The 13381-nt window shown below is 41.8% G+C and overlaps 1 protein-coding gene across 4 annotated transcripts in view; it reads left to right on the forward strand.

Moving 5' to 3' along the window:
- The window catches only part of LOC120735696 (protein PHTF2-like), a 54469-nt gene that overhangs the window by 37871 nt on the left and 3217 nt on the right, over positions 1-13381 (forward strand). For 3 of the 4 annotated variants that reach the window (XM_040035243.1, XM_040035246.1, XM_040035244.1), the window contains 16 exons: positions 185-254; positions 761-919; positions 2690-2855; positions 4131-4292; positions 5264-5492; positions 5575-5721; positions 5820-5976; positions 7030-7097; positions 7841-7969; positions 8046-8131; positions 8574-8766; positions 8851-8982; positions 9069-9155; positions 11085-11240; positions 11376-11471; positions 11560-11685. In XM_040035243.1, the coding sequence (XP_039891177.1) occupies positions 185-254; positions 761-919; positions 2690-2855; positions 4131-4292; positions 5264-5492; positions 5575-5721; positions 5820-5976; positions 7030-7097; positions 7841-7969; positions 8046-8131; positions 8574-8766; positions 8851-8982; positions 9069-9155; positions 11085-11240; positions 11376-11471; positions 11560-11685 (2163 nt within the window). The remainder of the gene's footprint in view (positions 1-184; positions 255-760; positions 920-2689; positions 2856-4130; positions 4293-5263; positions 5493-5574; positions 5722-5819; positions 5977-7029; positions 7098-7840; positions 7970-8045; positions 8132-8573; positions 8767-8850; positions 8983-9068; positions 9156-11084; positions 11241-11375; positions 11472-11559; positions 11686-13381) is intronic. The other variant, XM_040035247.1, reaches the window with a different exon arrangement.

Below are 13381 nucleotides of genomic sequence, written 5' to 3' on the forward strand. Positions count from 1 at the left end.
TCTTAGAGTAGAAGCCGTAGCTGTGTGAGTGCACGGTGTGCCTCATCAGACACTGACCACACGTGTGTTTATGAAGGCATAAAGTGCACGAGCAGCGTGTATCCCATGTGTGAGTATTTGCATATTAATGATGTCTCTTTGAGTCTTTGTGTGGCGCTCACTCTGCGTCTCTCTCCCCCTGCAGGGCTTGAGGAACAAGCCAAAGAAGACGGGACACGTTAAACCAGATCTCATCGATGTGGACTTGGTTAGAGGTGAGGGGGTAAAAAACAGGGGCTTTCTGCTTAAGGAAAATCCGATAGACCGACTGCAACATTTCCACATGTGCATAAAAGACACACATGTGAACATGAGACAGGCAGCATGGCCGTGCCAACCTCCCGTCGCTGTTAATGCCCGCTCTTTCTTTCTGCCTCGATCCATCCGTCTCATATTCATCACATTTTCAATTATTCATCAGAAGAGTCAGTTTAATCCCCCTTGGTTAGGGACATAATCAAGGCAGAAACGCAGGCAGGGAAAAGATAAACTGAGTCGGGGGGAGGGCGGGGGGGATCTGGTGAGATAAAAAAGATAGATGAGGAGGGAGAGGGAGTCTAAAAAGGAAGAAGCGAAGATTAAAAGATTAGCTGAGCTCTACTGTGACTCCTGGATGTATTAACTGATGTGCTTTTCTGCTCACAGCAGAGTCATTTGCTTTAATTAGCTCTCATTAAACTTGAAAGTGTGTGTGTGTTTGTTTCTGTTTTCTTATCCTCAGGGTCTGCGTTTGCCAAGGCCAAACCTGAGAGTCCATGGACGTCACTGACCCGGAAGGGCATCGTTCGAGTCGTCTTCTTCCCGTTTTTTTACAGATGGTGGATCCAGGTCACCTCCAGGGCCATTTTCCTCTTACTGCTGGCACTCTATCTGCTGCAAGGTTGGTGTGAGAGTGTGTTTCTTTTTTTCTTTTCTCACAACCCACAATCTTGGTGCTCTCAGTGGAGTGGAAATGCAACTCCTAAGTAAACTGTGGGACGAGTTGTTTGTTTAGTAAGATGTCAGGGTGAACACTCTCAACATCTGTAGTGGGTGTACAAATAAATAAATCCTGATTATTTGTTGAGTGAGTGACCTATTGCTTTGTCTTTATCTCCTGTCATATATTTGCTCTTTACATTTAGATTTGATCTTATTAAACATGAGCAAACTTTCAAAGAATGGGGTTAGTGTATGTACAATAATCCTGATTATTATTATTATTTTTTTTTAAATTCTTGGATATGCACAACATCAGAGGAGATGTCTCCTTATATGGTCATCTTATGTATCAGTCGCACAGACTTAGACGACTCCCTGGCAATCTGCTGTTACTAGAGAAAATGTGTATTCTCCAATTGGTTTGCAAGTGGTTGCCAGCTGTCAGTCACAAAGAGGGTGCTGCACAAAAACCTCATGATTACTTTGGTCTAGCAGATTGTTCCGCTTTGGTCGGTTCTGCGGCTCCTGATCTGCCGTGTTGCAACATTGATGTCGCAGCTGGGTTGAAACCACGCGTGTATGATTGTATTGGTTTTTACTGCCATTTGAAAGAGATTCTGGGACAGAGGCTCAGAGATATGCAGATATAGAGAGGGAGAAGTTGCGATAGTTTGCAGAGCGCTTTTCCACAAGTCTCATGTTTTCAAAGTCTTTGCCTCTAGTTTTGTCTGAGTGGTGACACCTATGGTTCAGGAGAATAGGCACACACATTTCTACAGAGAAGCCCCAGCTCTCTGTTATTGAAAACCTTTGAAGGCCAATCAGAAGAAAGTGGTTTTAAAGTGGTAGGAGCTACAACAGTTTGGAGGATAAACCAAGGCCTCTTATAAGACAAATGTTCTGAACTGTGAATCATGCAAAGGTACTCCAGCAGACTCCCAGAATAAAAACATGGAGCTGACTATAAGGGTAATTTATTCCTCTTCTTTAGTCTTCAGTTACGAGGTTCACAAACTGCTTGAACAGCTTCCAAAGCGCTTGTAAAATAATGTTTTTCCTAAAATGCACAGACTTCTATAAGAAGCACCTCCAGTTTGCACCCACAGATGCACACGCTCACTCGCTCTCTCTGCACAAACACTTTCACGAGCACTGAACGGTATTTTCCACCACCTACATCACGTTGACCTTTTCTACCCTGAAGAAAACACTGTTGTTTTTCATCTCTCCCTCCACCCTTCCTGCCGACCTCGTCTACACACCACATAAAACACCACACGCCTTCTTGCTGACACTACAATGAAAATAACTTGAAGTGTCAAGCTATCTTTTTTTTTTTTTTTTTTTAAATTGTTGAGCATACACTGGAAAAAAAGAAAAAGGAAAAAAAGAGACAAGCAGAGAAGCAACAAATAAAATAGTAACATGGAGGGATGGGATGGAGAGCAGTTGGCCAATCCAGGGGAAGATATTAAAACTCATCAGTTCTTTTTGCATATTTGAGTTGGTGTGTTTTTCTGTTGCAAAACATTAACATTAGAGGAGCTTTTGCTCACTTGAGTCACATTCAGACTTCTTTTCTACTCATTTGTTAAACTTGTAGATTAAAACAAGCTGTGTGTAATGTGTAGACCTGCAGTTTTGTCTTCAAGCTGCTACTGTTACTGTTACTGCTAATTTAATGTCTGTTTCTGCTCTAATGAATCCTGTTTGTTCATATTTCTCACAGTCGCTGCAGCATTCCTGTATGTGACCATCCCGCAGCCTCATGGGATACCGGCCACCGAGGTGTTTGAAGCCATCTTGCTCATGTTGCTGCTGGGCACCGTCCACTGTCAGATTGTCTCCACCAGGACCCCGAAACCTGCCTCCAGCAGTGGGGGGAAGAGACGCAGGTGAGGAAGGGAGAAGGGCTGAGAAGTATTGCTGAGTGAAAGCTTTTAGGAAGACTAGATGGGGAGGAGGTGAAGGCATCACATGAGATAAAGCCCTTCAGGGACAAAAGAGAGAGTCAGGAAGAGATAAAGAGGAAGATGTGAAATAACAAAGGCAGTATTTAGTTGATATACAAACCACGAGATACCAAAAGAGTGATGGAAAGAAAAATGAATGAAAACCTCTTTTGTTGCTGGGGTGTATCTGACCTCAGTTAATGTAAAACACTCAAATCTGTACTAAAACACACCCTGGATGAATGTGCTGTCACTTCTTAAAGATGAAATGAGCTCTGTGTGTGTGTGAGAAAGTAGAGTAGTTTGCTTATTGCTGCTGTGTTTTGTAGTGTTTAGATTTGCAGTCTGTGAGTTTCCCTTTGTGTTTTGTTTTATTTTTGGTTCAAGGCTTTTTGGTGTGTGGCTGCTTTTCTGGCTCACAGTAACGTAAAGACAATTTTCAAACTCCTGGGAAGAAAATTGGACCATGCCACTGTTTTGGAAAGGTTTTCTGGGGATACAAAAATAGTGTGCCTCAATACTGAATCAATCTTTGTTTTCTGTCGCCTGAAAATCACAAGAAGTACAATCACATTTGATCAAAGAGGAGTTTGTTGTGACCTTTCTCTCTTTTCTTTATCCTACCTTTGGAGACATGTCATCATATCAATTGACAGCAGCAAAATATTTAAATTAACTTTTTTTTTTTTTTTTAACCCAGTGATCATCATAATGAACTCGTTGCTTTTAAATTTTGAGAAGCTCTGTCCTGCACCTCTCCTGTGTGTCCTATATTAAAATAATGATAATCAAGTTCTTGATAATGATTTTTTATGTTAATGTCCTGCAAAAATAAACACAGAATTTCAGTTGATCACATTCACAACCCAAAGAACACCAGTGAAACTGGAAGCATCCTAATCCTTATTTTATCATTTTTTTGTTTTGATGCTATTATATTTAAATTTTAGGTTGTAATATTTCATGAATCTACTTTTGCAGAGTAACAGCCTAGATGATGATTTTGGGAGAATTTGCCTTTGATCTGTTTCAGCCTGTGTGTCCAGCGGGTGCCGGCTGAGTCACAGCACCTTTTTTGAGTTTAGCTTCCTGTGTTAGTTGAACCGTATCATCAGTGTTACGATGAAGGTGCAGCCAGACTCCCGGTGGACACACAGCTGTGGTGTCAGGAGTCTCAGGTCCGCTCTAAGTGTCTCTCCACTTTTTTCCAAACCGAAGGAAGTTGAGGAAGGCATCTCAGATGGAGGTGCATAGGGAAGGCGACGGGTCTAGCACTACCGATAACACACAGGAGGGGGCGCCACACTCCCACTCAGCCAGCACCACATACAGCCTGGGCGCTTTCTTCCAAGATTTCTGGCATGATATCTGTAAAGCTGGGTGTGTATTTTCATTTTCCATCTTCCTACAATGAGATGATGAACATAGGCAGGGCTGGGCTACAGTTTGAATCCATTAATTTGCAAAGAGATCTCTGAATTTCAAACGTTGGGTTTTTTGAAAACAAAAACCCAGCCTTGCCTCAGAGCCTAACCTGGGCTTCTTTAGCTGCAACATCATAACCTAACGTTTATTTAGGAAGGGATGGAGAACACCGTCCCCCTCATTGGTCAACTAAACAGGCAAGCTTGGTGCTGAAATGTAAAGTCAGTTCTGCAGTTTAACGCCTGCGTAAATTCTGCTTCCTGTAGTGCCAAATCTTTCCCTCATTAATGAGGTGCAGGTGGATTTTGCAGCTAAATTTTATGCCAGTAATTTGCTGATAAAGCTATGTTTAAAAGAAGCACTGGGGCAAGAGGCGTGCATGTCTGTGGTGAGTAAAGCCCTAACCCCCATGCTTCTACTTGAATAAGCTTTCAGCAGACCGCAACAGTGTGGAACCTTTTTGAGATCCAAGTAGCTCTTTATTTGGAAAGTCCATCCACTGATTATCTGCCACACTCACTTTAGCTCCAAAACACTCTTTCTTCTATCTGATTCAGGCTCTTTTATTCCAAAAATAGCTTTAAAAAATCTCTTGTAATGAGTATCAGAAAGCAGTATCACCAATTGTACTACAGATAAAACACTGTATTTTAAAATGCAGGTATCTTACTCGATGTCGACTTAGCTGCCATTACAAGCGTTTATTTTATGTGAATGTTCCACATTACTGTGTTGAATGCATCCTGTTGTGAGTTTGCTATTGCATGTCTAATTTTCTAACTGTAATTATTTACTAGTTTAAGATAATCACAGCCCTGCCACTTCTCTGCTTATCTAAATATGTCTGTTTCTGCACCCCCCACCCCCCCATCGACCTCCGGTCTGGTTTTCTTTCTGTTCTTCCTCTCCTTTGCTTCCTACCAAAGGTCCAAGAAGTCCAAGCTTTCCATCGATAAATCCACAGAAACGGACAACGGCTACGTGTCGCTGGACGGCCGCGTGACCAATCGCAGTAGCGAGGAGGGGCTCCAGCTCCACGAGCAGCGATGCGATTTGTTAAATAGGGCTGACGAGGTGTGCTGGAACCCGCACACGCAGCCTGCACACGGTCAAGCTGCCCGCAACAATGGACTGCTGCTGGCCGGTGGTAATAAGGTAACCTATCAGTGTTCATTATTTCAATATTTTAACCCTAATATTGTCCTGGATTTGACTCTCATGTCACTTTGTTTTTAAGGAGCCGGCGTCAGATGAGGCTTCCAGTGAGGAGGACCCTGAAGCGTCCTACAGCGCCCTCCGCAGGGGAGTGGAAAGAATGAACAGTGACTGTGCACTCCGAAATCGCAAGAATACGCACCACTATAAGAAACACTACACTGTGGAGGTTAGCATGGACACATTAACTCCTTCGCAGGAAGCTCATTCATTCATTTATACTGGACAAATTCAAACAAATGACAGTCATTTTCTCCTTTCTGTCAGGATGTCCCCAAGTCTGGTACCAGCTGCAGCTCCAGATGTTCAAGTCTGAGGACTCAGGATTCAGAGAGTACTCGACACGAGTCTGAGACCGAGGACCTGATGTGGGAGGACTTCCTGCACTGCACTGAGTGCCGATCATCCTGCACGTCAGAGACAGGTGAGAGGAAGACGTAGAAATCATCTGCTGGGTACTAAAGTCATTTAAACTCAGACGCATACCAGGGTTCATACGGGTGCTTGAAAAATCTTTTGAGTTTTAATATTAACTTTAAGCTGTTAGATCCTCAGGCGGGCGTTTTCTGAGCTTTCTGCTTGAAAATGAAATGACCAAAATAAATGGAGCATTTCTCTCCCACTACAAACTGTGTGTGAACAGTCTTGGTAACAAAATACAGCGAACACTTGTGAGATGTCATCAGAGGTGTAAATATTTCTGCAGATGTTACTATGTCAAAGTTACTGTGACTCAAACATAGAAACATTTGATTTTTTTTATTTCCTTCACCTAATTTTTTTAAAGTATTTTATAGCATAAAATCTGCTTTGGTTCATATTTAAATCATATAACAAAATATGGATATTACCTGTGACACTACTCATGTCGGCACTTATATTTAGGAACCGATTAAACGTGATCTCCTCCATTTAGCCCCCATTTTTCTGGGCGTGGGTGTTTAACTAGTTAAAAACAAACAAACATCTGTCTCCTATTTTTGTGTCACACAGGAAAGAATCATCAATATCTGATGAAAAAACTTAATTTGGCCTTGCTGCGTATTATTGTGGCGTTTGGTGAAGTTTTCTTGTTTTGTGGAGTTGTTGGTTTTTTTCAAGTGGAGAGGAATGTCTCTAACAAGTTGATTTGTTTACATTTGCGCATCTTAAATTTTAAGAGAAATGTGTTTTTTGAGTTTGTACACTATATGCATATAAGGCAACCATTTCCTTTTTCAGTGTTTTTGTGTGGTGCATTTTTCTCTGTTTTAACAAAAGGGGAACAAAGGACATTTAGGTCGACCTGAGATGATTTGTTTTAATTTTTACATGGTCTTACTGAGGGGATAGTTTTGGGATTTTTTTGGTAATGTGCTGGAAAAGCTTGAAAGTGCTTAAAGAGTGCTTGAAGTTGACTCTGAAAAATGCATATGAACCCTGGCATACCTTCCGATGACTGCGTGTAAATAAGCACTATCGCTGCTCTTCCTCACAGAGGGAGAAGGAGGAGGAACGCCTGTGTGTCCGGCCAAGAAGGAATACAGAGACGACCCTTTCCATCAGGTCTGTAAATGCTCTCACACTTGGAGTTTGAGGATTTGTGGATTAAAGTACTTAAAACTTGAGTAACCAAACTTTTTCAATGACTGAGGGAGGTTATTCATACTCTATTGTATTTCACACAGGAATGGAGGAATCTTGCTACTCTGTCTGTTTGCTATTCTTTAGACCAAATCATTACAATATCACAATTAGAAGAAAACAGTGAGCCACGACGTGCATAACAGTTATGACAAATTCATGGGAGGAAACGTCACATATGTCACTAGGATGACAGGAATTTTGGTCACCCTACTTTTACCTCCACTTTTAGCAGTAATAAAGCAGAGTAGTTTCACTAAATAGAGTAGAGAAGGTGAAGGTAGAAACAACTAGAGTCAATCATCCAAAACATTGGACGGTGCACAAAAGAGAAGACGATGGGTGGAGACGAGTGTCAGGGGTGATTTCTGACAAAAGGATGGCAGCAAGAGTGAAGGGGAAGGTTTACAAGGTGGTAGTGAGACCTGAGTACGATTATACAGGACTATATGAGAGAGATGCGAAGAGGAGAGAGAGTGGATATATTGGAGAAAGGATGTCGAATATGGAGCTGTCACACAGAAGGGATAGAGAAAGAGAAGCTTTGTGGACATAGTGGAAGATGACATACAGAGGAGGATAATGGGGATGGGGTGGGATGATCTGAAGTAGTAGTTGCCGTGACGAGAGGTGTCAGTATTTAATAGTGTTTGGTTTCCCTGCAGGGTCACCTTCCCTGGCTGCACAGCTCCAACCCAGGCCTGGAAAGGGTGAGCGCCATCGTGTGGGAGGGAAACGAGTGCAAGAAAGCAGACATGTCTGTCCTGGAGATCAGCGGCATGATCATGAACAGAGTGAGTGACGCTTTCCATACAAGCAAAAAAACACTAACGAGGGCACCGTACTCATGTAGTTTGTATGTTTTCACAGGTGAATCTTTACACTCCTGGAATCGGTTACCAGGTCTTTGGGAACCTAGTTTCAGTAGCGCTTGGGCTCACACCCTTCGCTTACAGGTAATCCATACTACACGTGTGGTCAGTATTTGAATAGTGATCCAACTGAAGTCTTTTGAACAGTGACAATCAGCTGTTTTGGATGTTTTGACCAGGACAAAAGTAAATATCCAGAACATATCTGTGAATAATTTTATTTGAGAACGCCAACTCGCCTACCTATGTGGTGATTTCCACAGCAACATTGTTACTGGTAGGAATTCTAACCATGATTATGCAAAACTGTAATGTTTACTCGTCATAATAGCAGTTTTCATTTTTTTAACTGCATTTTTAGAAGTTAAAATTCAGTTTGAATGATCATGTTAATGCCTGTGTGTTTAATATTGTTACATGTATCTGAAACAGTTTGGCAAGGTGTCATTTTTAAAAATATAGTAACTTAAGAATTTAAATGTGTGGATTTATTATTTTCCGACCTACATCCTTCTTTCCTATGCAGACTGGCTCAGTACCGTGACTTGGATCAGTTGACCACTCTCTCAGCCAATGAGCTTCTGTCTGTGGCGCTGGGGTGTGGGTCTGGTTCAGATGTCCTGGTAATCACCATGGTAACGCTCAGCTTCCTGGTGCGCGTTTGCCTTATCTGGCTCTTCTTCTTCCTGCTCAGCGTAGCAGAGAGGACATACAAACAGGTGCACAGATAAAAGCTGTTGTCTGCTGATCGTTTGCAAGTCGGATAAACGGTCCCTGTACTTACAATCACGTCGATGTTTCAGAGACTTCTGTTTGCCAAACTTTTTGGTCACCTGACTTCGGCCCGCAGAGCGAGGAAGTCTGAGGTCCCACATTTTAGGCTGAAGAAAGTTCAGAACATCAAGATGTGGCTGTCGCTACGCTCCTACCTCAAGGTACAAAAGTAAAAGTCTTAAATGTACAACTGGAAAAAATTAAATGTTAAGTAAAGACACAAATGGAGAAACTGTTGCATTTGCAGAGACGGGGTCCTCAGCGTTCGGTGGATGTCATTGTATCGTCTGCTTTCCTGCTCACGTTGTCAGTCGTCTTCATCTGCTGTGCTCAGGTAACTTCTGAAGGTGTCAAATCAGCAAAATATACAAGTTTTTTTTTTGTTTTTTTTTAAGTTACAAAGTGGATAAATCATGGAGAGAAATGTTACAAAAAGTGTTGCTCTTGCCCTTTCAACTTTCTGCAGGTTTTTTTTTGTTTATGTTTTTTTTTAAATACTCAAGTCCCCTAAAATGAGAACCAGCCGATTCATTTATGTCCTCTGTGATGGACATTTGTTTTTGGTCTATATCCAGGGGTGCACATAAGGGGTCCACAGGTGTGCATTTCGCTGTCAAAATAAAAGACGCGCACCAGATAAGAAGTTGCAACGCGCGTTTGCGTACATATAAAAGGCACAGTGTTTTTGTCAGCTAGAGTGGGATTTTCACGGCACATTCCGCACCACATCTCTGTGCGTTCATCATTTGTTTGCAGCCAGCTCACCTCCTGAAACCACTTTTCTGAGAATACGCGCTTCTTTTGAGGTTTGGACTCCTTCTGACATTTCTTTGGAGGTGGAGGAACACCAAAGTAATTGCTTAAAGGAGCTTCTTCGACATCTTTAAGAGTTCTAAACAAATGTCTGTCCTCCTTCAGAAAATCGTATGTACGCAAACGCGCGTTGCAACTTCTTATCTGGTGCACGTCTTTTATTTTGACAGCGAATGCACCCCTGTCTATCTTTTGACCAAGTCCTGATGTACTAAATAGAGAACATCCTGGGCTTTTCACTGATATCTAATGTGTTTGTATGGGCTCTTTTTGCTCCAAAGAGGCAGGAAATCACAAAAAGTTCAATGGGAAGATTCCTCTACACGGTTCTCGGAGTATATTAAATTGTCATTCTTCGGTTAGTTGTCTTTAATCTACATTTTTTTAAAAACTCTAAACTACAGCTCATGGACTCACAGTGACCTGGGTACTAATTATTTCAACACTTCAAGGGAAAAAAATCCCTTTTAACTAGGAATTTATGCTTCAGCAGGACACCTGCACTGTAGCTACGTCGTAATCACAAACCCCCCCGAAGCTCTACAGCGTAACCTGAAGCACACTTCCTGAGACTGAGACTATATGTCTCATCAAAGCAGCTTGCAACTACTGTGCTCCATCAAGTCTTGCTATTCAAAGTGTAGAATCCTCTCGTCCATGGGAAGTCTGGACCCTCATGTGAACCTACGGGGGGAAAAAAACAGCCTGCATAAGCCTAATCACACTATAGCTACCCACCAGGTAGCTCATCAGTATATATCATGTAGCCCAGTTTCACTAACCCACTAAACTTTGCTGCTATTTTACTTTTCACTGTTTGTTTGTTTTTAGGCACTGAAAGAATTAGTGTTTTAACTTTCAGTGGCGCCGCCATGCTTGTTTGCACTTAGGAACTGAAGGAGTGTTTGACATCATCAGCTCTGTTTATAAAAGTGATCAAGCAGATAGCACTGCAGGGTAATCTGGCTGTGCCCGTTATAGTCACTTTAAAGATGTTGTAATCAAAAAGATTTTATCTTTACCTGAAAAGCTGTGAGGCCTCAAGATGTTACATAACAGCTTTTTCCACATTAGCCAGTAAAACAAGTTTTTATTGGCTGCAGAGCCTAAACCTGCACATGATGCAGACGAGTCTTACATGTGTTGCACAGTTTCTGCCACCAGGGGTCAGTCATACAATTAGCAGAACAGTCAGCTCAAGTAAAACTGATCTGTAAAACTGATAAAGAGCAAATATGTGAATGCATCGACCTTCAGAATAATTATTTTGGGACATTTACAGTACTTGTGCTGTAAAAAAAAAGGGAAAATGAGTTGAAAGACACTGCAGCTTGTTACGAATGTGGCATTTCATATACATTAAAAAAAAAAATTAATTACAGTATCAGCAAGTCCGTGTTTTATTTTTGGTTTTAGAAACTGAACAGTGTGTTTATCTCTCTTCCTCCAGTTGCTGCATGTCCATGAAACGTTCCTGGACTGTCACTATAACTGGGAGCTGGTGATCTGGTGCTCCAGTCTGACTCTGTTCCTGCTCCGGTTCGTCACTCTGGGCTCGGAGACCAGCAAAAAGTATAGCAACACCTCCATCCTGCTCACTGAACAGGTACACACACACACACACACACACACACACACACACACACACACACACACACACACACACACACACACACAAAATATACAAGTATGATCAGTGTCGTGTCCAAACTCTGACCCTGATCCACTGCGTTTCTCACAGATTAACCTGTATCTGAAGATGGAGAAGAAGCCAAACAAGAAGGAGGAGCTGACACTGGTCAACAATGTTTTAAAACTGGCAACCAAACTACTCAAGGTACACACACAGTCTCAATACCCTTTCTTGTTGGTCATCTGGCACCAACTGCCCCTGCTTTTACAATCGGACTCTTCCTTTTCTCCAGGAGTTGGATACTCCGTTCAGGTTGTACGGTTTGACGATGAACCCTCTGCTCTACAACATCACCCAGGTGGTCATCCTGTCTGCTGTGTCGGGAGTCATATCTGACCTGTTAGGATTTAACCTGAAGGTAATTTTATGCGTGAACGCTCTTTAGTCACATGTATCTGTTCACGTCTGTCCTGTGGTGGAACCCCCCCCCCCCCCCCAAAAAAAAAAACCTCTGTCCTTTGAGGAAGTAAAACAGTAAAGGTGCAAAACAGACAATGTGGACTGAAAATCCTTTTTTAGCACCAAAAATGAATTTTCAAGATTTGTTGGGTTAAATCGCATCATAATCTTGCAGTGTAAATCAAATCCCTGGAAGATGAGTTTGTGATGGAGAAGTACGTGTGCTGAATTCTGACCTATGAGGGAGCAGATGAGCACTAATTTAAAATCAAAGGCAGTCGTAGACAGGCTTTCTTTGCATTAGCTGGTTCAACAAAAACCTGAAATCCAGGCAGAGATGACGGGTGTCACAGCAGCGTTTCTGATTGAGGCAGCTCAGGACGAGCTCGTGTAACAGGGGGTGCTTGGCGTGTGATTTCACTCGTCTTCCTCACAAAAATGGATTAATTGCTGCCTACTTTCGAGATATTATCACAGAAACAGGTGACAGATATTCACAAAAGACAGGCTATAAAAATTCTAATTGTAAAAGCCAATGATGCTGCAAATAAGAGATCTGTGTTGTAGAAAATGTGAATTCATAACTTAATATTTGTTTTTTCAGTGGCTCTTAGTGCTGCCATTTGTCTGTCACATATTCTAGCATATTAGAGCTGATGGATTTAAACACTGGTGCATGCAGGACTGACAGTGTCTCTAAACCTAATGACAGAGATGTTGAAATCATGTTAGCTCCTACCCAAATTAAAGCAAAAATGACTCTTTTCTATTCTGTGTTATATATTAGCTGTGGTAGCAGATTACGATTAGGCATGAAAACATGTGCATGGCCAGCTGAATGCACGAAAAGTTCCTGTGATCATGCGTTTTTGCATTTTTCACTGCTGTAACTTCAGCCTCCTGTGATACTCGTGAGACACAGCTGATCCAGGTTTCTTTTGCAAAATGTTTTCCTTCAACAAAAATCTATATTGCACTGCTTACAGAAAAGGTCCAGCTCAGTATTAGCAGGGCGTACAGTACTGTGCAAAAGTGTTTCGCCATGTTGGAAAAACACTTTAGCTGAATCTACAAAAACGATAAAGATAACACAGTTTGATATGAGCCCAACTTGACAGAGAACAAAACAAAATGCTGTCAACATCCAAAGAAGAGCTTCGAATGTCCTTCGAGAAACATGGAGAACTATTCCTGGACACCGCTTAAAGAAATTAGAAGAAAGCTGCCTAAGAGAGTTCAGGTTGTGTTGAGGAATAAATGTCACACAAATGTAGACTTTCAAGCTCATTAGAATTGTAGAAACTCTGTTTTTGTCTTTGCCTGTTTTCCGTATTTCCATGTATGTTTGCACATTTCAATAAACTGTTCCACCCATTTCCCCAGCAAACTATAAAAAAAATGAAGACTTTTGCACACTACTGTAAGTTACCGTGGTGATCGAGGCAGGTTTAAATAAAATAGCTTTAGCTGGCTTCATACTATTGGGTAGTTTCCAGTATTTAGCAGAGATATAAACGAAGTAGACCAAATGTCTAATAAGCTGACACCTAATCTGGCTCCTCCTGCAGCACTGTTGATCTTACCTTTGATACCTATCCTGCGTTTTGTTGTTAAACTGTAGCTGCTCATTGGCTGAATTCTCCGATTCGAGTGTC

The sequence above is a fragment of the Simochromis diagramma genome, unplaced genomic scaffold (assembly GCF_900408965.1).
Source record: "Simochromis diagramma unplaced genomic scaffold, fSimDia1.1 OVJJ01000816.1, whole genome shotgun sequence".
Lineage (NCBI taxonomy): Eukaryota > Metazoa > Chordata > Actinopteri > Cichliformes > Cichlidae > Simochromis > Simochromis diagramma.